Below are 23,566 nucleotides of genomic sequence, written 5' to 3' on the forward strand. Positions count from 1 at the left end.
ATAACTCCTTGATCGTTCATGATACAACGGCATCAAAAGGAGTGGTCATTTCAAGCTTGACTAGCAGCCTCATTAACAACGGGATGCAACTATTGTGCAAAAATATATATTGACCTGAATACATTAGAGCTGGTAGGGTATCTATATACAATACATTGAATACACGTGGATTTTAAGCATATCGTCGTTAACCTTGCTGTCCACAGCTGGATCATTGTCACAATTTCCGCTGAGGAGATACTAGGTTCATGGCGTGGTTGGACCGACTTGATTTTCCAAGAACTGCTGGGTTCAAGTAAAGGCGTGCTTGTTAACCCCCGGCGTTTGCAAGCGCGCAAAGACGGATGGATGAATGAGAAAGGAAAGGCTGATCACAACTTGCGCCTTCTGTCACACAAAATATTGAATCATACATTTGAATGCCCGTCAGACGAGGTAGATCGTGTAGTGGGCTTTTCCTTGTTTTTCTCGCGGCCCCAGGGCCATATATGTTCATGTATTGACTCGAGGCGAGTCCGATCAGCCGGCGCGCTAATATCATCCGTGTAAGGAATGCCTCCTTGACCGCGGTTTTCAGCCCATGCTTTCTTCTCACGACGAAGATCACTTTGGACCCACGGGATGGTAATTAGCGTCCAGACGCCGGCCCAAACGAACGGTAAGGACCATCCAAGCTATGAAGAACGCACTCGTCAGCTTTCCATATAATAAATCATCAAAAACAGAATGGGCAGGTTTACCGTGTACGCAACAGGTTTCGGTGTCGTAAAAATAATTGCAGTGATGACAGCGGCAAAAATAATAGAGCCTCCAGCCCAGAAGCAGTTCATTTGAAAGAGCATACGGCGGAAGTATGGGCTTGAAAGATACCGGACTCGAAGGGCATACCGGTACTTCTGGCCCCCACCCCCATCCACTGCTACCACATCTTCAATCATGACATACAAAGCCGTGGGCATTGTAGAGCCCTTTGGGGTCGAGGAAATCCGGAAAGGGGCCTTGAAACCTAGTACACGGAGAATATCGAGGGCCAAGTAGACACCACCGAAGTAGAACATGACGCTTGGGAGGACCATGGCTACTAGTCGCACTATAGATGTATAAGTATGGGTGAGAGCAATAAACGGTAGGGGACGTTACCATAGGGTTCCTCCTGGACCGTTCCCCTGGCCTCTTGTTAGTATACAACCCACATCCTTCCAAAGCAATGAACACTTCCGAAACTTACACGATGAGTTCAACGGCGAGGATCAGCCAGACAATGGTGAAATTGATATGGAAGAAATCCAGCTGCAATGGAACGTTAGTCCCCGATAGGCTCTATCCTCGAGGCGTCTTGATCAAGCCTACCCATGATTTCCGTGCGTTCAACGGCCGAGCGCGAGAATCCTTTCGAAACAAGTTATAGAGCCGGTAGAAGTATTCAAATACAGAAATTCCTCCTAGCGCAGCTGTCACAATGGTAAAGACTAATTGCACGAGTCGGTTAGCACGTATATCATGTCATGCCCGTGTATACACCAAAGACTATGCCAAGGACATACCCAAGTTATGCGACAGGTTAGTGCCATACCACAGACCGAAGTAAAGTGCTACAGGTTGAGCGAGGGTATCAAAAACGAATAATATCCAGAAAATCGCGATTGACTTCTTCCGTGTCCGTAGCGAGTAAGGGAGCGGCGGAGGTTCCAAAGGGTTGGTACTGGCGGTTCCTTCTTCCATCGCTATAGCCCTAGCGATGGTGAGGATATGCGGAGATTAACTGGGGTTTGACAGTATTGTTGCTGATAGGAGATCAATGGAAGGGAGATTGTTATGCAACAAGATTCATGGTGTGATCGAAGAATGGTAGAAATGATCCGAGTGTGAGTGGCGAGGAACGGGGCTGAGTATTGCCGCTGGCAATGCGCGTTGGGACTGGCGATAGTTTTGTTTGGGCTGCAACCAATTCATTGAGTGCGCCGGACGGTAGAAGATTGTTCTAGGTCGAGAAAGATGAAAAAGGACCGGAAAACGAATGGAGTAATTTTTTTTGGGTCTGGCTGTAAAGTATTTGACTTTTCTGGGTTGAACAAACAAGGTGCCTGACGTAACCGGACCCCGTGATGTCATTTGACATCTGTGTGAGATTACAAAATGTATGTTTAGATAACTAAGTAAATGTCTAAGACGGTATGCCGAGGGACAACACCAGCAGTAACAACAACAGCATTCTTGATTATCCTTCCCTCCGAAAAATAACCATGAATAAATACCTTACACAGTCCACACCTACCTGATTTTCGGTGTACTTAAAGTTTCACCTTCCGCAGGATCAAAAACTTGAAGAAAATGTTGCATATGATTGGTTCCATTTACTGCTATCGGCGGTTGACTGTCGCCGAACTTCCGATGGCAGCGACGTATCTACTAACATACCTCAAATGAGTGTACCTGAGTTCGAGAGTTGATCGTCTCGTCAAGGCGATATTCAGATGAATCGATATATCAGACCAAAATCAGTTATCACTATTGAATCAACGAAGAGCCGAAGCAATATCACAAAATTCTTTGCTTCTCGGTTTACTTAGTTGCTCGCCCTGCAGAACTTCAAGCAAAAGTTGGATAGAAGTACTAGTAATAAACGGCGAATCCGGTCTAGCCGGCCGATCAGCGACGATCCCTTTGGATGATGCATTAGGTGCGTTATGCCGAGAAATCGAGTGCTGTATGACTAATTATGATAGTATAACTATTGTGCAGCGAATTCAAGGAACACAGATTGCGTACCCTGAACTGCTTTGAATTGCTTGAAAGCCTTATCTTCCAAGCCCTTTTTGTTTGAGAAGGAATCGAGTGCTAGGTATCATAGGTTAACCCTATTCGTAAATGAATCAATGATTCCACCACAGAGACTCGACATTCACTGGATGCCTGAGAACCATGGCATAAGTCACGTGCCTAGAGACCCGCCACCCCCACCAATTTGCTGCACATAATTTTTCACTCTACGACGATGGTTCGAATCTCGCGCTCAACGTGGATCGAAGGCTTGTCAAATTTCTTTTTGCGACGGAGAGATTATCGCCCAGGTGATGAGTTGAGATCAATGGGGACATGTCAAAAATTTTTATTCCACCCCTTCCCTTACCTATTGGCCGCGATTCAGCCATGTAAATAGGATGGCCCCGAGTCTACGAGAGTTGATTGATTTTCTCCTGGCAGAGATTGCTCTCTGCGGTGATCAAGGTCAGTTCGCGGTCTTTCCTTTTTGTGTTCTTGTTGTGAGGGTCCACTACTACAGCACCGGCTCTAATTTTGGCGATTTGATATCCAAACCCCTGCATCCAGCTTCCTCTGGCGCTTTGGATCAAAACTCTCTTTTTGTTTCCAATTTTTCAATAACACAATTGGATGTACCATAAGAAGTATAAGGAGACTAATGTATTCCAGGCGCTTCTCCTTCCGATATCTTGACGTTCATCAATACTTTCTATGCCAAGGCTGCACAGGATGCATCCACCCGCAGCCATGTTGTCGACCGGCGATTTCAGGAGAAAGTTTGGTCATGGCTAGCAAGAAACCCTGAAGTTTCTATTGGCGAAAATAGAGAATGGAATGCTCTAAGTTTTAGTGATGTAGAACGTCGTGTTAATGATGCACCCAGCTCTGAGCACACTGCCCAAAATCCAATCCGTGTTTTTGTCTCGAAGGAGAGGACATGGCTTGCCATCACAGGCCATGAACCAGACGAAAACAAACTTCTTGCCACCGAATTTGCTCTACTATCTATCATCGCATCGCGCAAGTCGAATGGTATTGCTCAGACGGAATTGGTGAAACTGAGTGGTCAAGACAAGCGCTCAGTCCCCAAGCGAACTGACCAACTGCAGCAAAAAGGCTACATTGAGAAGAGGGCTATCCAGATCAAATCAACCCGAACTAGTCTTTGCACCCTACGTAAATTTATGCAAGCGGAGCAATCATCTGCAGAAACGACAAAAGACCAATCCTCGGGGCAACCACAAGTGATCGACTATAAGGAATTCAGCAAGCAGCTTTTCAGTATCCTTCGGGAGCATGAGATCATTTCCCGTGTTGATCTCAAGAAGATTCTCGGCTTCGCGGATAGATGGCGGTGGCGTATCCTCTCTCGTGCTCTGCGGAAATTTGAACGCATAGGCGTCTTAATGCGTGTCAAGGCCATGTCGCAGTTTTCTGAAAATGATAAACATTATTTTGCTTGCGTGAAGCTTATACGAGAACCGACCGAGAAGGATTTGGAGTTGTTCCATGAATTTAGTCGAGGCATCTCAACCAATCTGGAGCAGGATGATAATGCGGAACTTGATGAAGATGTAGACCCGAATGATGCGACAAGGGAATCTCCTCTGCTAAATAATGGTGAAACACTCAATGTGATGAAACGCGAGGAGGATACTGATGAAGCTGGTCGCATTCTTCCTGTGTGGTCTCCAGACCAGACTATCCACAACCTGATCCTTGACGTTGTCGAAAAAGCGGGGACTGAAGGAATTATGAATCAGGTGCGTTAAATTTAAAGAGACAAAAAAAAAACAAGAAACAAAAAAAAAACACAGCTACCAGTTATCATTGAGGGAATGTAATCTGACCTACCTACCAGCAAATCATCAGAAAATGCTTTGGTGGTTTCTACCGTCGGCCACTGGAGAACACAATGAGTCGCCTGGTAGAATGTTGGCAGTTGTCACAACCATTGCACCTACGCCACATGGCTATTGTACGAGACACGGTACTCAACCGCACTATAACCCAGTATAACCATTTCACCGCAACAAACTTTGCAAAGCTTGTTGAGACGGGTGAGTCAGCCTGGGAAGCTGTTGAGTTTACCCCGAAAAATCCGAAGGTTGACAAGATTCGTGCACCGCCTGTTGATGCACAACCTGAGCTGGACGAGTATGGACTGCCTGTGGCTGTACCTGCAAAGGAGCTCCTGAAAAATGGCGATGTCTCTCTTTTGGAATGCATAGTGGCAGTGGACCCGTCAAGCTACAATGTCACCAACACTGATGCCGCAGCCATACGACTTAAAGATGGAACATACGGTGTGTTATTCCAAGTCTGAGGAGTATTGATGTTATCTACAGGACTAACGATTCCTAGCACTCCACTGTGGGCAAACCAAGGCGCCAGCGGGAAGTAGAAGGCTTGCTACAAGTTCTGACATAGTAACTCCGAGCAGACCGAAAAGAGCACGTCTCGATATATCGGATTCGGAGATGGGCGATAAAACCCCAGGCAGCTCTATCTCACTATCAAACGTCGGAAACTACCAAGGGATGAGTCTGAAAAGTTCCAAGGAATGTCTGAGATCGAGAAACTTAGAGCTCTTGGTTTAGATGAGACTTGGACGGAGTACAACGCTCTGTTGATTAAACGTCCGCATTCTGGAGTTTATGTCACACCGCGTGGAAGGCGAAGACCTACTGGCAAAAGGCAAGGTCGTCCAAGGATCAGTCGAATTGCTGTCTTCAAGTCTCCGAGGCTGTCATCTTTTCCCTGGTTTATGGAAGAAGCTGAAGCAGGCGACCAAGACGACGGATCACAACAGCCTTCTCGGGAACAGACTGTCGAAGAGGCTGTTGAAGAAAATGCCGAAGACACACCTGTTCCCACACCCGTTCCCACAGCTGCCACGACAAGTAGGGCCTTAGATGCTCCTGAAGATATAGATGCCACACCTTCCCGAGGTACTAAAAGACGCTCAAGGCACCCTGTATCTAAACTTGAATCTAGCCCAGCAACTATGCGCACTCCAAAACAGAGACGCATTACCGACTTTACCACTAAGGCTAATAGTGTTCCTATAATTGCTACTGGAAAGTCAGAGGGCATTCCAGCTGGAGACTCAAGACAGGATAGCCCTGATTTTGGCAACGATGATAAAACCCAAGGGAAGCCATTGAAGCGGAAGAGGGCCGAGTCACCCAGCCAAAATAGCCAAGAGGTTGTAACCGAAAACAGTTCAAGAGAGAGCAACGTTCATGCGACACAGGTCCTAGAGGTACCGTCCAAGAAGCCCCGCGAAGCAGTCCGAAATGAGGGAAACAAAGACGCCACAGGCGCCAAAGACAACCTTCCAACGGATCATGCCCCTGTTAATGACTTAAATGGATCGGCACCAATGGAGACAGAGGAATGCAACACCGCGCCGACAGACAGGGCTGCAGTGGATAAAACACCGGCATCTCAGGCTGTTCTAGACGGCCGAGAAGTCAACGCCAATCCCTTGGAGCGCCCAGATACGGAAAAACTGGCTGAGAACAGCAGAGCGAGAGAAAATGTGAAGGAAAAGAAAGGGTCTGTCGGCTTCATACGGCGAAAGATTATTTTGGACATCGTCGAAAAAGCTGGCGGGGCATTCCCCATGGGAACTGAGATCTGGTACCCGTTCGCGACTGCGTGGAGGAAGACCAAGTACAAAGAAACCCCCGACCTTCGTACGATCAAAGCAACCGTGAAACATATAATTGATGCTGGAAAGCTTCGCCAATTAACCTTTAGTGGCAAGGATAACAAAGGGGTCATGGTAACAAAAAATATCATAGCTAAACCCGACATGCGGGCAGATGACCCCTTGGTCATGGATATGCAGAAAAAGATGCTGGCTGCAGGGTCCCGACATTACATCCCACATAATGTCGACTACGACCCCGAAATGACAAAGACTGGTGCAAGGAGAGTCACTTTTGGAAAAGATGGCAGAGACCCCAACACGTATTCCAAACTTCCTGTCGAGTCAGCACTCACAGTACAATTACAGTATAAACCAGGCTTTGTTGTAGCCCAGGAGAAGAGGAAGGGTCTGAGCGTTCAGAAGCGGCTGTTGCAGAGGATCGGGGAAGGGAAGGAAAATCATTCCAAAGTGGTTCGACTCTTGTCACTCCAGCGACCGTTGGCACAAGACTCTATTACTCCTGGAATGACTGCTGCTACAAGGCCCGATCAAATAGCCAACCAAGGTGGAAGGCGGATCAAACCGGGACGTCGGCCTTCAGTACTTCAAACACAGGACGGCTCAGCCGCCGACGGTGGCCGGAGAATGAGACGCCTTTGGATTCCCATATCGTCTATGGCACCATACGCTATGCTGATGAACTCAAGGCAGACGTTCTATGCAAATACAGGAACATTCTCGACAGACGGAGGCCTTGCTGCTCTGCGGGCTGCAAGACATGACCAAAAGAAAGCGCGAGAGTTACCACGTACTCTTGAGGCTACCAACGACAAAACACCTGAACTACCTCATTCGCTTGATGATTTGTTTAGCCAGACACGGCGACGCCAGGTTGACTACTCCGAAAGTGCAGACCCCCGATCGAACCGGTTCTTCTATGATACGAATGTGATTATGCGATGGGAACTTCAAAATGAAGGACTGCTTGACAAGAAGAGTGCAGATCTTTGGTACATCAACCAGACAGTGCAGGATAGTTTTGATAGCGCTGGAATAGAGGGCAACGTACGGTTTGACATTGATGAACCGGAACTTCCAGCGCGTCCCCTGCCAGAGCCCAGGGTTACCAGACAAAGGGGGCGCCGATCCGACTTTTCTGCACAGCCTGGTACCTTTGGCGCAACGACGCTTCTCGGATCTAACCGACTCCCGATATCTCGGACACTGGCTCCTGGATTAGCGCGGAACCGTCGCTTGGAGAAACTCAATGCATCAATGGCAGCTGGCGATGAGTTCGATACGACAATACAACCCGCTGGATCTCGAGCGCCCGCTCGTCGGAATCGCACTGGATATCAATTGCCGCACTTGCTGACTCAAAGGATTATGATCGCGATTGTTGTAGTCCGTGCCTTAGCCGGGGGTTATGAAGGTAAAATTGTCGACTGGACACTCTTTTCTAGCAGCTTTCCGGATTATGATCCGCTTTTCATCCAAGCGAAAGGGAAGTACGTGTTAAGCAAGAACCGGCTCCAGTTGGCAAAAATGCAGAGCGACTTCCAAGAGCGTTATCTTGAAGCATACAGCGATGGTCAGGTTCCTCCGATCAACTACGATGATCTCGAGGGGTATGATTGGGAATGGGTTGTCGATTGGGCAAACGCTCAACTCGATGTCCCCAAATCCGAAAAGCTCCTTCCGGACCTCCCCGCCACACGAGAGCAATTTGACAGTGTATTCGAGATTCGGGAGGAACTACCGAGCACCCTGGATGACATTTATCAGACCACTCAGCCATTGACTATCAATCGCAAGCGTACCCTTTTTGCAACCGTCCCATTTGCCCTCCCTCTGATCGATAAACACAAGACGCCTACCCCTCCCAAGCAGGATCTTTCTCGCTTGGACGTGGTCAAATCATGGATTCGGGCCAACGTCGTTACTCCGGAAGAGGCATACAGACCTGCCGAGGCACGGCAAGCACTGTCGTACATGGGAAGCTTCATAGAAAACGCCATCGAGTCGTTGGTAACAGAGAGGATCATATCAATGGGTAACCGAGGCAGGATCACGCCGGGCCGCAACTACGACATCACAGATCACTTCCTGCACGCATTGGGACGTAAGCGACTGATTGAAAGCACCCAGCTCCGACGGGCAGCCAGGTTCAAGACGCAAATGCTCGACCCAGAATTACAATCCGAAGGCAAATTCGAGATCAAATATAATGCCGAAGACGGCGACATACTAGCAGTGATCAACCTAGTGGCCGCCCGCAGAGTGACCCTGAGACCACGAGATGCTCCACGCGATAAATATGGGTTGACAGAGGGTGGCTACCTGACCAGACAAATAGACAGGGATAAGCTCCGCTTCGCAGTTGAACTGTACCCCGTTGAAAAAACCTACGTGTACGGGAACCCGATTGAGAAGGAACTCAACGATGCACCGGCGCCCTGCCCTCCCCGAGCTACGAACAACGGGACAGCCTGGGTACCAGAAAAAATACCTCTATGGTGTGATATACACGGTGGCTTCATCAAGCTACTGTGGGATTTGGCCGTCGCCGCAGTAGCTGGTTGTGTCGCTAGCAGACCGGGGCTCAGCGCCGCGAGCATTGCCAGCATGATCAAACCTACAATGGGAGCATGGGAAATCGAGCACCTACTGAAATGGATGACAGAGATTGGGGCCATGCGAAAGGAGGGCCCAAGTGGCGAGAAAGAAGCTGGATGGACCCTCCAGGAATGGTGGTGGATGATACTATGCTAGTTAATCTCATCTATCCCCCTATATTTAAACATGTACAAGTACTATATTTTTCCGTCACTTAATCATGAAGACCAGTAATATACACCCACCGTACTTTACCACCTAATAATACTATAGCACTTGTGCAACAAACTAAGTCAGAATCACCGCACCGCATTCCCCAAACCTAGACCTTCACGTAAACAAGCCATTGGCACAGAGAACAGAAAAAGATGCCTCACACGCAGCCCTAAACCGTTATTCAGGGCGACACCCCCAACCAACCAGCCGCCCCTTTTCATTCTTTTCCTATACATACTTTTCTTTGAGTTTCATCCTGCTTTAGTCTACGGACAAAGTTCGGTCAAAGGAGCACAGCAATTCCTGGGTCGCACCGGGGCGATCTAGAGCGATCCGTGCTCTGGGGCAATGTAGCACACCGGTGCAATTGGGCACGGCCACTAGGCCGGAGATGGTATGTCGTTCGCGTTATTTAATATCTCTGTTATAGGTCTGGCTTTTTTTTTCATGTCCCTTTCAATTAATATGTTCAGTGTTGGCCGTAATGGAGCCTTGAGTGGCTGGTTGGCTTGAATGGATATAAATAGATGGGATGGGATGGATGTTAGTACTTTAGGTATCGAACTAATATTGGGAGTCAGTTGAAGTGTAAGAGTAATGTCTCGAAATCTTACTTGTGAGTAATTATTAAGTGGTACTACTCTGTTGCTGTAGAATATAGCTATAACAGACACATTGTAGATTGAGTAGAGCCTACAGAATGGAAGGGGGAGTAAACTAGAGCCGATGCTCATACACTGCACCATCTGAAGCCATGGATAAAGTATCGCAGAGGGAGCATATCCAAATATCGATCCTATGCTACGTCATGAAGCAATTCCCCGGGCTTCCATCTAACCCGACAGGTCTAAACCGTGCGAAAGTGACCACTATCAGTAACGATATTCCTCGCTGGACTTCCCCCGGCTTCTTCAAGCCCCAGTTCACCGGACGAGTTCAGCTCGTCTGGTAAGTCTACAATATCCAAGAAGGTAGTGTTTCCGGCATATATGCCGGAAGCACACCCTCGAGAGTTTTACGGTAGAATATTCTTGCGCTTTATCACACCGCATCCCCAGACTCAGCCGTCAACTAAACATCTGCGCTAGAGGCTAGGATCGCGTACTGAACAGGGTCGGGTTCGCACGAATCCGGCATGCGGCAGAGGGTTCATGACCGTTGGTACTAGAAGTACTTGACCTCCCGGCCTATGGCATAGTATTCACCTGCCGCTATGGCCTCGTAGAGTCGATCCAGGGGGCCGGGTGGGGGTAACTCGTGCGCGTTATGTGGGGACGGAACGCATGTTGATGTTGGTAAAGTCGCCGGAGGGCTACGCGGGAATCCAGGAGGGGAGTTTTGGTTCTAGGACGGAAAAAATGCTATGTTGGTAGGGGAACAAGGAGGCGGAGTAATGCGAGGATGGGATACTTGTGTCGGTGGCTGAGACGGACGAGAGTTCCGCGTGTCTCGAAAGTGTAGATGAATCAGCGCAGGTCGCATCCGCCGTGTGATTTTGGTCGAGGGCGGTTACGCGCTGGTGTTTTGTTTTCCTGGATGATCCACTTAGAGTTGAAAAGACAGCGGATTTCAAGATGAGATAGATTAATCGAGGTGGTGGCAGGGTCGGCCCTATTCTCGATTCGGATACTGCAGGTTCTAACTTTGAACCCCAGACTGTATATATACAGATGCGAATAGGACTTGATGCCAATCTAGAAGGACTACTCTTTTATGGAGCATGCCAGATGCAAATATCAAGAAGTTACTGGAGTGATGCTCTCATGATATAATGCAAGCGGACAAACAAGCCAACCCCAGAGATGTGGCCACAAAACTTGACTAGAAGCACCTTACATGCAGCACTTCTGGCTGTACAGAAAGATGTCAAAGCTTGGTCGCCATAAGGCCAATTGTATATCCCGTGTTATCTCTGGCTCTGCGTCTTCAGCTTGATACAAGCCCTGCTTTAGTAGATATCGTACGCGTGGGATATTCACTCGGTGGTATTGGGTATGGCTTTTGGTGAAGTAGGGTCTCAGGCAGTAGTGTGTTCATATGACATACTTACATTTGGTACACTGCTAAGTTAACACCTGCAGACCCGGATAGCTGACTCATGAAGATCAAGCTGCCTGAGTCTCCGGGGCCGACTCACAACCTTGTTTGAATAGAAAGCGCGTCTCCATCGGCTGGCTTTGACTTCATAATGCGATAATCACACCGGAACTCCAAACATGACGTGCATCCATTTCTTTCTTTGTTGCCTTGGGGGTTGTGTCCTGAGCGTACGACGATCAACATCGCATAGCCATTAACAAGAGGGGATATTGGAATAACAGTAAACTTACTTCACCTACCATACTCACGTACTCACATACTCTGAAGAGAACCTTGGTGTCTCAAATGACGTTCGATAGAGAAAGATCATGAGTAGGGCCTGGCAGGCTGACTTTGGTGTCTTATAGTAGCGATACATGTTCTGACAGTGCATTTACCTAGATAGACTAGTCGCACGAAATATGCGAGATAGATCGGCTGCCACACACCAGCAGAGACGTCTCACACCAGTATATTGTAGACCGTAGTGCTATTAGTCGGTGGCACTTTCTTAGTCTGTAGCCATGAGTAACGCTCTCTATTTTGTAGAAACCTGTTTCCCCGGGCTCAAGTATGGAAACGGCCTAGACCGCCAATATACCATTGTATATGACATTACATATGCCCAGGACTTACTCCGTACCGAGGTAAACACCGTGCGAGTCTGAGCAGAGCAGCTGAATGGCGCTACGGTCAGGCCGCTGGCGGAAGCGCATCCGCAAAGGAGCATTGATTCATTCATTGTTCCCGCGCAATCCAAAGTGTTTCAATCTTACACGGACCCCTGATTTCTCCTAATTGATCGTGTACTTCTACGTATGGTAAGTGGTTTCTGCCTTGTGTGATAGACGTAAGAACCAACACTGACCTGGTACATTGTCCGTAGCTATCCCATTTAGAGTAGCAGCCCCCCATCCAAGCCCTAACACACTTCCCGCTGTTCTCGTCGAATGTAACCAACACTCTTCACCAACAAAGTAAACAAAGAAGCCCGGGGAAAAGTGACAGAATGAAGTACCGGACTGGACATGAATTGGTGGAATTGCCGTAGCGACTCAAACCTGAAGACTGAATTTGGACGATTGGCATGTCTTTGTTCCAAACTGTACCGCGGCCTGCTACTAGGACTATATTAGGGAGAAGCCCCCATTCATCGACTGGACTTGAAGGCTCTCTTGTTCCTTGCTTCAAGTCATGACGCTATCTCCGTTGCTTCATGTCGACCCAGCAGGGTGTTTTACCCCCTCCTCCCGGGGTAGAGCCCAACTTTATCAATCCCCCGAACCATTTTCAAGGCTGCATCCCGTTCCAAGCGTTTTACTTGACCCTTAACTCCATGGCTTTGGTAATGCGACTCTATACTCGACGATTTATCATACGAGCTTCTCTTAGGATCGATGACTGTAAGTGGTTTCACCCATGTACTGAAACAATATGACTGAACGTGGGTAGACCTCTGTATCATTGCTTATGTATGCAATTCTGTGCATGCCGGATGTTAAAGGTACTAAAGGAACAGCAAACAGCTTTTATCTGTGTGCTTCGCAGCCGCCGTTATCCAAGGCATGAGACTCCGGGCTTTCTCTCGCAACAGCTGTTAACTGGCCTTGCAGGTTATACTTTGGGGCTTGGGCGTCACGTATGGGATATCACACGTAGCGGGGCTGCAACGATCACAAAAGTAAGAACAAGCATCACAGTGACAGAGTTAACTATATGTAATAACGAGACCAGTCTACCTTCTATGGATTCCTTGCTTATGTCCTCTGCCTAGCCTTTTCCAAGCTCACCATCCTCTCCTTCTACTACCGCCTCTTTTCTTCCCAATCCATCTTGAAAGTCATGATTATCATCGGCATCGTTTTCGAAGCAAGTGCAAGCCTCACGTTGGTGGTCGTCTCCCACTACACCTTCAGGCCATTTGAGGAATTTGTGGATCCGACAATCAGGCCAAGAATCCCACGAATAGCCCCCATTGTCTTCTCAGGCCTACTCGGTATGACAACAGATATATACATCCTTGTGCTACCGATACCACCGGTATTAAGATCGAAGGTACCTCTACGGCAGAAGTTAAAAGCTCTAGCCATCATCATTCTTGGAGCTAGGTGTGTCCTTCCAACTCTCTGCGAACTCTTCGACCTCCATCATGGGATGCATCTAACGGGCACACAGTGCATGCACTGCGAGCATTATGCGTGTCTACCATACTGGGCATTTGAAAGACCCCAACGTATTATGGAATATAATGTTCGTGGGATCCGTGGGATACTGAGCGTAAGTCTATTATGAGGATATTGGACCTCCGGCTGACAATAATTTCAGCAGTGCGGTCGAATGCGACCATGCTCTCCTTTGCTCATGTCTCCTCGTTCTTCCCGTCTTTATACAGCACCACTGGCCCAAGCTTAGGGCCCTTTTTGGTAGACTCCGGCTCAAAACTCATGGCTCCAGTGTAGAAGGATGTCCCTTACAGCGCACGCGCTCCTGGCCGGCCCAGGATCAGTGGAATGTTAATAAAAGGGTCGACATTTATATCTTTGAGGAGGTTAGACACTTCGAAAACCTGCCGAAGGCGCATCTTGCGATACATCCTAACCGCCACTTGTCTTCGGCTGATATAGAGCAGGGGGAGGGAAGTGGTTATCGAACGCTTGGTTCTGTGAAATAGAGCGCAAGGTGGTACCTTGGGATTGGATTTATAGTTATATGCTGCATACTCTCGCTACCGAGATTTGTATATTTGTATACGTTATTGTGAATAAAAGTTCATGTGTAGCTTAGCGACCCGAAAAAGCTCAAGTCGATGTAAGATGTAGTGGGATTTTGCCTCTACAGCTGTAGCCTATGGGTGCCCTGTGGTCCAGGTTGCTTTCTGTCTGGCCTACCCATATACGAAATCGCCATGTCGTGAATTCAGTTTAGCGCTGAATCCCCAGACATGGTCAATATTCACGCGGGATTCTCGGGGGCTACTGCACTCGAAATAGTGGGATTGTGTTATTTCCTATGCTGGGATTCATCTATCGGAGTAAGATTTGTAGTGAAGTTGAAGATGTAAGGGGATAAGGGCTAATGAGCTCTAGGGTGCAGTGGAGAATAAAAAACTACATGTAATATCAGTTCTCTTTTCTTTTGTAGGCACTATCAAGGGTGACAAGCTGCGTTATTGTGTGACTGAAGGTCTTCATACATATGGAGATCAGTGATATGGGCCATTCTATTAAAAGCAACCTGTAGTCTTGATGTCTATCTTATAAATTCGATCAATTGCCTTGCATTACAGGGTCTTGTAAGCCCCCAAGGATCTTCCACATTACGTCTGTTAATCATTTCTGGGATTCCTATGGGCCACCCAAGTATCATAGCCATCCTGCAAGAGGCTTCAGTACGTTAGTTGATATTCTCAGGGGTGAAAGGGAGCTCTCATGTGGCGGAGTATCAAGATATTCATAGAATATTGGGAATATACGGTACAGTAGAAATATCAATTCCTGTATGAATGTAATATACTCGAACGATGAATGAGCAATAATGCTATATCTTCACTACGTGCGATCTCTCTATAAAGCCTCTTTATGATGACCTAATGTCGGCTAGTACATCTTCTACCTAAGATATCATTCGCCTCATAATCTTCGCCAAATACAACGGCCATGATCGTTCGCTTCATCTACGAATCCCAGGGAGCTTCCAAAAGGCCCAACCAACACCATGTTCTAGTAGAACTCACTGTATTTTGCCATGTCTCCCATACATGAGCCACAGGCCACTAGCTACGCCGAAAACGCCCTCAACCATGGACTTAGGGTCATATCCAAACAAATTGCCTAATATGCCAATGCCCTCCTGTCAAAGAAGGGCTATGATAATGTTCGCGTCCTGGCCCTGAGATGGTCAAATGACGGCCTGGGACTTGCCAACGTCAGATGGAACTACCACACACAAACACACTCTTCTACAGAGATACATGGCGTCCAGACTGCAGCAAGAAATGCACGCGGTAGTCCTCTTTGGACTACCAGACCTAGCACACAGGCTGTGTCAAATTGCTTATGTTCGCTACGCCGCTTGCAATCGCCCCGTCCTAGAACTTTACCACCTGGTCGTCTGATTATATCTACCGAAGGCCCATGGCACTTGAAGAAGAATTTAGAGACAAGGTTTCGATACCAATGCATATACCATTACATATGCTCTTCAGTTCTGGGAAGAAATAGACCGAGCCATACTCGCTTCCCATCGGACACAAACAAACGTACTGTAATTGGAGGTGAATAGCGTCCAAAGGGACTTTTCCAGTGTACTGGCTCAACTTTGGCGCTATATGATTATCGTATGTGACCTAACTGAAAAGCACGGCCAAATTGCTAAAGACATGAAGCTGGCCGATGTGCAGTACGGGTTCTTGACAACGTATACTGGAACGATTTTCTTTCGAAGGATCGTATCAAACGCCAACCGGATCCTACAGTACAGTAGGGACATCAAAGGCAGCACACAGACTGAACAAGATGCAGATGGAGACTACAGGTCGAACCTCTCCCCGGGAGTGCTTTCTCTATGCGATGCAACCTGCTTGCATCTCATTACGGCACTTCTCAAGGAACTTCAGGCGTTCTCTCTCTCCACTGACACACTCGTTCTAATAGCCCTCCACCCCCCTCTTTACGTTCGTTCTTTTCAACTATATCTGGTGATCTCCAGCAGAGTAAGCAGGCTGGCAGTCCGGCTATTGCAGCAGGCGCTGGAGCGGGTAAAGACCTCCAGGCTCCCAACTCCCACGGTACTTCGGCTCCTTGGTGTCGTCATAATCATCGAGGTGTGTGGTATTGCGTATTGCTTTGAGGGCACTGTTGGTATCATTGAAATTATCAAAGTGCCAATCTCTCGCATCGTTCCATAAGGTCATTGTAGCATGGCTGAATACATACGCTTTTGGTCCTGATCCAGACCTCAGATAGGCCAAGCTGCACACTCTTCAACTGTGCCTACCAGATCGAGTCAGCATATTTTCCAACACTGCCACTCACGTCGATGGCCAATATGGACATCTGCATATTCCAGGCTTGATATACTGGGGTTGATAATCCTCGGTGCCTTTGGCACACTTTTGCAATCATGACAACCGAGTCTTGATTAGTTCTAGAAATTATTTATATGATAAGGGTCGAGATTCATCTCGAGGCTATCTTAAGACTCGGTCCTGGTGGCCTGAAAATACTGTCGTGGAAATATGACTTATTGTGCCGTCGATACTTGGAGAACTCATTATATTCACACCTACTCATCTCTCCGTCTCACTCCCATCTGTCGCATTCATGTTCCTCGATCTTCGTTTCTTCTAAAACACTTGCCTTTACATTATTTACATGGCATCTTCTGCAAGGTATAACCTACTCTTTTCATCTCTAGACCATGGTTAAGAGACAGCTGCCAGTCTAAGCTCGTAGTAAGACATTACAGCAAATCCTAGAATAGAGACTAAAAACGTGTCCTCTATAATCACTCATGGACAGACTCGGTAGGCAGTGGGGTGTTTTGTACCTCCTCTGTCGGGGCTATAGCATTCCTGAGCATGGGGAAGCTGTATTCTCAACCTCGCGAACCAATTCCTTGTGCGCAGAAATGTTGGTACATCAATCACAAGCCTATGTTAATCATCTCTGCAAGATGAATTAGAGATTGCATATTATAGAAGCCGGTATCTTATGGGCACTCTCTCCTGATCCTTAGAATCCTTTCAGACCTTCAGGATGGCCAGGATCTGGACAAAGGAAACAACGGTGATGTTGAATCCACACATGAGTCCGGCCAAGCTTCGCCTGACATCAAGTCAAATCTAGCCTTCTCTATCGAAACTAGCGGGCCAATTTATGTTTTATCAATTCATTGTTGGGAGTCGAAAGAAGACTTTTCATATAGTCTACATAGAAAGGAGACAACACATACCCATTGATAAACCCATTCTTTACTATATCAGATATGTTCAAGTATCAGTTGAACCCCACATATGTACATCATATATACACCAACGACCAGATAAAACATAAGCTCCCTACCCCATATCAACCCCTCGTATACTACAAACCCTAACTCCTACAATCGAACCCCCCTTTCCTCCTCTAAAAGCTGCCTCGAATGCTCAATCTCATTATGCACAAAGCAAATACCCATTGCCTTGACCATCTCCGCAGCTGCAATAGCCAGTCAGTATACCTATGTCGCCATCGTGCAAGGTAGAAAGGGGTTGTCTTACCAGTCATCCTCTGCACAGACGGATCGTTCTCATCTGCCCCGTTTAGCCGGGTGTACTTCAAGATATTCTCAACCCGCGGTTGACGCGCCTTCTCGTAGATCGCTAGTCGGGATGGAATGCCCTCGGCTTTTGTACCCAGTGGGAGGAGGGTAGCTATGCTTAGCGCATCTTCGATGGCCATTGCGGCGCCTTGGCCCATGTCTTTTGTTTCTTTGGTTAGCTTCATATCAACAAGGCAATCAACCATATCAAACACCATGACTGAAAGGAGAAGAGAGATTAAAAAAAGAAAGAAAAAGAAAAAGAAAAAGAAAAAGGTAACATACAAGGCTGAAACGGATGCGCCGAATCGCCCACCAGGGCAGCCCTGCCTCTGACCCAAGTCGGCATTCTCTCCATATCGGCCAACGCCCACACCTTAAGATCGTCACCAGCCATATCGATCATTTTTCGAACTGAGGGAGCGAAGCCCGAGAAGCCCTTTGCCAGGGCTGATTTATCGCCGGCTGCTTGCCAGCCTGTTCTCATTGTCAGTTTTCATAGTCGATCTCTATATGCATGGGAAGAATAGTACCACATACCCTCGTCGTAGCTCCCCGACTCAGCCGTCGGCATGAACCCGACCAGATTGAAGATCTTGTTGTTTGAACAGGGGTACGCAACGACTCGTCTGTCGTTAGCTGCCCATTCGACGAACACGCCTGGGTCCCCAACTACGTCTTTTGTGGCTTCGTGGGTTTTCAGTTCGTCTGTTTGGAGGAGCCAGCGGAAGGTGGACTTTCCTACTGGGTAGGGGGAGGGGAAGTTGGGGATGATGTGGGTACGGAGCATGGACTGGTTTGGTTAGATTTGTTCTTACCATGGCGTTGGTGGATTAGTTTAGAAGACATACATGTAGGCCATCTGCGCCGAGTAAGAGGTCGCAAGTAAATTCGCGGCCATCGTCTAGCGTTACGGTGGGCTGTTCGCTTTCGATGTTTATATTGGTGATTTTGCACCCCAGGTGGAGAGTAGCTTCAGTTCGGTTGAGACGTTCCTTGAGGTAGTTGTGGAGGTCGACGCGGTGGACGAGGTACCATTCCTGTTTCTGTTAGTCTTATATCATGGTGTTTGACTAGGTAATCAGGGGTATAGAATGTACAGATATATGTACATACAGCCTGCCACTGTTCCCGGATCCCGGAGAGCTCTTTCTTGTATTTCAGTTCGCCGTTGGAATCATATCGATGGATCTTAGGTTATCTTAGCCTATATCACACTATATGATTCGATATCATAATAGGCGTTAAGGACTCTACCTGCTCAATCAAAGTCCCTCCAAAGTCCTTCGGATCAACATCCATCCATTGCAACAGCGCCGTGCAATTCGGGGGGATGTGGATAGCTGCGCCTGTTTCTCTTGCGAACTTGGATTTTTCAATGACCTATTGAATTGAGTCTGTTAATTAGCAGCCAGATACCCTGTGTGTTCATGCATAGCCATAAGAGGGCGAATGCGTGCAGACGAGACACGCACAATAACATGATGACCCTGTTTGCTTAGAGCAATAGCTGCGCTGAGTCCTGCGATACCAGCACCGATAATGACGATGCGGAGGGGTTCCGGGGTATCGTCGATTGACATTTTGGTTTTTTTTGCTCTTCCCTATTTGGCTATATTTGTATATAAGTTGTTATGACACGTTCAATCGAACAGGGGTGTCTACGTCGCTATATTTATCTCTATAGTACAGATATGCGGGCTCGGTCTTCGGACTCGGACATGTTGGGGATTGCCCGTCGGGGATAGCGAGTGGATACTTGGATTTCATACCATCGGGAGTCAGTCGAGATCTGCATGAAAGGTGGACCGGAATTAGTATAAGAAATGTGACGGGAGGCCAATTGTGAGCTGGATCAAGGCAGCGGCGCGGTTGGCTCGGCATCTACCGGATCAGAGAATCTGTATACTGGGGTAAGGGGGTAGACAATGGTCCAGAGATTGCCAAATTGGGCTGAATACATGCATATAGACTCTTCTCCTTGCTGCAGAGTTTGCCTTTTGAGATGTCCGGATGAGTATATCCATGAGCTATCTACTACTAAACATCAATAACCCAATGTCCAAGATAAGACGTCTCGGTTTTGAACAGAACCATGCATACTCCATAAACTCCACTAAATCGAAAGATAGAGATATTACCCACCAATATGTGTTGTAGATTCGCTCCAAAACACCCAATCCGTTTATCCATCCAAACGCCCACCGCTCAAATAATCCCAACAGAGTAGCCCAAAGCCAAACTAATCATAATCCAAACTAATCCTCCGAATAAGCCATTCGCCTAAGAATCATAAACACCAGCGCAACCACCACACCGATAATAGCTCGGTCTAGCCAAGGATCCTCGGACTGCTGGGAAGCAACAGCCTGCGCGGGATACGGAGCAGCAGGTTGACGTGGAGCAGCGGCGGCGGCGGCCGAATGTGTTTGCGCGTCTGATCCCGGTACCGGCGTAGAAGTAGCGAGAGACGAAGTAGGAGGAGAAGGAGCAAACACAGCCTGAACACCTTCTTCCGGAGCTGACTGTTGCTGCACTGACTCCTGTGATACGGCCACGGGCTTATCCTGCACGATCTTCTCGGACTGAGTCGCATCAGCATCGCCCTTCTCACCCTCCTCCTTAGCCACAGGACGGACAACTCTCTCATCGCCCATATTCCCAACCTCCACCCCGTTCTCCTTGCAATAATCCCTCCACTCCCCTAGAATGGCCTCGTTGCTCTTCCCACAAACCTCACAGCACCAAGCTCCACTCCGGCGAGCATGATCCCTTCTCACCTCCTCCGAGACATCCAAGCCGCCGACCTGCCCCTTCGCATCTCCGTCCATGAAGCTCCTTATCGCCAGCAGCGCAGTCCGAATCCCCCACGCAGGCTGCCAGGTCTCCTCATGGTGCCCCGAGATACTGAGACAGATTTCCCGATTGACTTCAAAGCGCCCGGAGGGGGTGAGGAAACGGAAGCTCGGAGGCCGAAGCGGGTACGTTGGGGGCAGGACTATGCGGCCGTGGTAGATTCCTGAGGCGTAGGGTGAGGGAGCGGGGGGACCAGCGATTGTGAAGTGCCAGTCGTAGAGGTTGGAGTCGGAGACAGGTTGAGCGTGGAAGTGTGGGGAAGGCGAGGCGGATAGCTCGGCGGCTTCTTTCATTAGTCGGCGCAGGGATGGGGACATTTCGAGTGTGATGTGAGTTGGGTCTTTCTTTGTTGGAGTAAGTATGGTTCGGAGAGGTGGATTTGCGATTGGGTGGTGGTGGTTGTTATTGTTGTTTTGAGGGGGGGGGGTTACGCTTGGTGAGTGGTTTGGTGAATGGCGCATAAACTGTGGAACTAAGGGTATGCAGCGACTAGATGTACGCCATCGCGGAGTTATTTGACCGGAAGGATGAGATTGGTTGGAGAATTACATGATGCCAACTGTCCAGTCGTTAAATGAACGTTGCGGGCGGTTGTTGCCGTTGTTCTCAGGCATCAACAATGGCGACACACCCTGTTGTCCGCCAGTACCTAGAATATAAGAAAATATAACAAAACATAGCATACTATTTCTATCATGCAAAATTCATATTAACATAACTCCGGGCTTCCAGCCTAGCATGCAACCATTACGCCCGCAAGGACATCATCCACATGTAATATGAACACAGTATACCTACATAAATCATAGTATGCACGTAAACACAAGAAGCAAAGAAATGACGCTAAATATAAGCCGCGACCAGGGCTAATCCCAATCTCTCCATTCGTCCGATTGTGCATGTCGCTGGGTGGGCACCCCAGGCTTTCGCGATGCACTTAACTGATCATTCCGATTTTGGAGTAAATCATGGATCTCCTCGGCATCTTCAAAATCACTGTCTCCCGGTCTTGGGCGCGGCGACATCGGTGCCAGGGTCTTCATCGATACACCCGTCGCAGGGCGCTCGGTCTCCTGATAGACGTTTGACGGCTGGTGAGGTATGTACATCGACGGTGTTGCGTCCGTCCCAAGCCAGCTCCGACTGTTGTGCATGTTACGCTGGTAAAGATCCCGATAGTATTGTTGTTCATCACTCGCCTCCTGCTCGCGTCTCTGTCGCACCTTGTCTTGCGCTTCCAGAAATTTCGAGCTGGGCTCCCAATGCCAACCGTCACCAGTAGTAGTGTGAACAGGAATTGGCCAGAGAAGTGGCCGTTCGCCAAATAAGTGTAAGAGATTCCGACGCCATCCGTGATCAAAAGCGTTCGGCATCTTCTCGTTATCCTCTTCGTCAAGATAGCTATGGTATCGATCACGCTCGCGCTGCCTCTCCAACTCTGCATAGGATCGCGACAGGGCCTGTTGGGCGGGAGTGCCCCCGGGACCCGATTGAGAGTACGCAGGCAGGGACTCCTCTCCCTCCTCCGGCCGGGTGACGCCGGGGATCGCATTTGCATGAGCGTCCAAGATCTGATTACCATAGTCCTGAAGCCGATGCCCCAGGCTTTCTGGCTCGACGTTTTCTTGGCCATTGTGACTGTTACCCAGTATGTTTTCGTAGCGGCGACGATCCAGCGCTTTCCGCAACGGAGATACATAGCGCGTCTTTTCTAAACACTCAATCGTGGTCAGGTTACGCACGGCGAGACTAATGTGCCAAACGGTAAAACCCGACAGCACCAGTCCAATAATCCCTCCGAGTATGGCCAACAACACCACATTCACGGGCAATATGGTGTCCATATACCGCGTATCATTTAGCACCTCGGTCCATATCCAACTCGATGCCACCGCGAAGTCAACCCAGCAGAATATCGATGTGTAAATAAGAAACAGGAGAAAGGCCTTGTAGTTATGCAGCCCAACACACGTCGCCAGCCACGGGCAATGATGATCCATCTTCAAAACACATCGTTTACACGTCGAACAGTGATGCGCTCGATCCGGTTTAGGACACTGACATTTTTTGCAGAACCGGGACCCTCCCATGGAATTCACGGTGTATGAAGTGAACTCCGGCAGTTCCGTAACCGGCAGAGCGCTGTATTCATGTCGACTGTTGGCCGACAGTGGTGAGCCGGGGTCGGTGAATACCGCAACGCTATACGAGGCGTTAAGACAAATATAGAGGGCAATGCCGATAATCGAAGTCGGTAAGCCTGGTGGCCCAAAGCAGTCAGTATCCGCATCCTCGCGGGTCGAGTATCATCGGAATAACCTACCGATCCAAGAATTTTGCGACGGCCGTAGACCAATACTGGCTTCAACATAGACTGCCCATGTTGTCAAACCGTAGACGAATGCTAGTGGGAAAAAAGACGCCGCCGCGCAGCAGTAGCGTTCACATCGGAGCGCCCAAGCCCGAGGACGTCGTTTAGGCCAGGATGGTGACGATGGCGGTGAGGCGGCTAAAGTCGCCATCGTGAGTATCTGTGTATTATGGAGCCAGTCGATGGCTTTATCATGAATCTATTTATTTGGATTAAGAGACTTGATTCATCGCGCTAAACAGTGCTTCATTAAACTCCACGGTAGGCAACGGAAAATCCAACGGTTGATGGCAAACGGTACGAATTAACAGATTAAGCGGAATACAGAGGGGTGCAGCAATACTGGAGCGACAGAAGCAAGACAGATAACAACTGATCGAGTGAATAGCACTGGAAAGAAAAGGAAATTACGAAATCAAAATGGTTGAAGCGGATCGATCGTCCAAGATCGCCGGGAGTGGAATCGTCCGTAATTACCGCCCGCGGTATAAATTACGGCACACAGCCCGTCCGTGTCAAGACCAGACAGGATAAATTTAGACTGTCTTCATGGCTGTGCTATCAGTGGCTCAGCCACGTTTTTTTTAGGTGTCGGCCTCAAAGTACGCGTAATGAAAAACGTTGCAGCGGTTAGTCTAGTTGGTGTATGCCTATTGTCTGGATGGCTGTATTTTCCTCTACATCGTCAAGTTCAATACAGGTATAGA

General features: G+C 48.3%; 5 protein-coding genes across 5 annotated transcripts; 1 reads left to right on the top strand and 4 right to left on the bottom strand.

The window, feature by feature from the left end:
• Positions 1–407: 407 nt before the first annotated feature.
• Positions 408–1,722, bottom strand: ABOM_006034 (uncharacterized protein; the record flags this gene model as incomplete). Its single annotated transcript, XM_022533163.1, has 6 exons — positions 408–674; positions 741–1,090; positions 1,141–1,166; positions 1,229–1,290; positions 1,351–1,469; positions 1,545–1,722. The coding sequence occupies 6 exons, from the start codon at positions 1,720–1,722 to the stop codon at positions 408–410; spliced, it is 1,002 nt and encodes a 333-aa protein (XP_022389606.1).
• Positions 1,723–3,161: 1,439 nt separating this feature from the next.
• On the top strand, positions 3,162–9,193 carry ABOM_006035 (putative TFIIIC transcription initiation factor complex subunits Tfc3; the record flags this gene model as incomplete). Its single annotated transcript, XM_022533164.1, has 5 exons — positions 3,162–3,228; positions 3,433–4,526; positions 4,625–5,069; positions 5,128–5,192; positions 5,267–9,193. The coding sequence occupies 5 exons, from the start codon at positions 3,162–3,164 to the stop codon at positions 9,191–9,193; spliced, it is 5,598 nt and encodes a 1,865-aa protein (XP_022389607.1).
• An 8,238-nt stretch (positions 9,194–17,431) lies between these two features.
• ABOM_006036 (uncharacterized protein) lies at positions 17,432–19,215 on the bottom strand (the record flags this gene model as incomplete). The annotated part of the gene is made up of 8 exons (XM_022533165.1): positions 17,432–17,529; positions 17,592–17,852; positions 17,918–18,109; positions 18,173–18,425; positions 18,484–18,672; positions 18,749–18,823; positions 18,890–19,015; positions 19,108–19,215. The coding sequence occupies 8 exons, from the start codon at positions 19,213–19,215 to the stop codon at positions 17,432–17,434; spliced, it is 1,302 nt and encodes a 433-aa protein (XP_022389608.1).
• A 675-nt stretch (positions 19,216–19,890) lies between these two features.
• On the bottom strand, positions 19,891–20,805 carry ABOM_006037 (ubiquitin-conjugating enzyme E2; the record flags this gene model as incomplete). The annotated part of the gene is made up of 1 exon (XM_022533166.1): positions 19,891–20,805. The coding sequence occupies one exon, from the start codon at positions 20,803–20,805 to the stop codon at positions 19,891–19,893; it is 915 nt and encodes a 304-aa protein (XP_022389609.1).
• Positions 20,806–21,354: 549 nt separating this feature from the next.
• Positions 21,355–23,010, bottom strand: ABOM_006038 (DHHC family palmitoyltransferase; the record flags this gene model as incomplete). Its single annotated transcript, XM_022533167.1, has 2 exons — positions 21,355–22,748; positions 22,812–23,010. The coding sequence occupies 2 exons, from the start codon at positions 23,008–23,010 to the stop codon at positions 21,355–21,357; spliced, it is 1,593 nt and encodes a 530-aa protein (XP_022389610.1).
• Positions 23,011–23,566: the final 556 nt, after the last annotated feature.

This window comes from Aspergillus bombycis (genome assembly GCF_001792695.1).
Source record: "Aspergillus bombycis strain NRRL26010 chromosome Unknown contig00037, whole genome shotgun sequence".
Lineage (NCBI taxonomy): Eukaryota > Fungi > Ascomycota > Eurotiomycetes > Eurotiales > Aspergillaceae > Aspergillus > Aspergillus bombycis.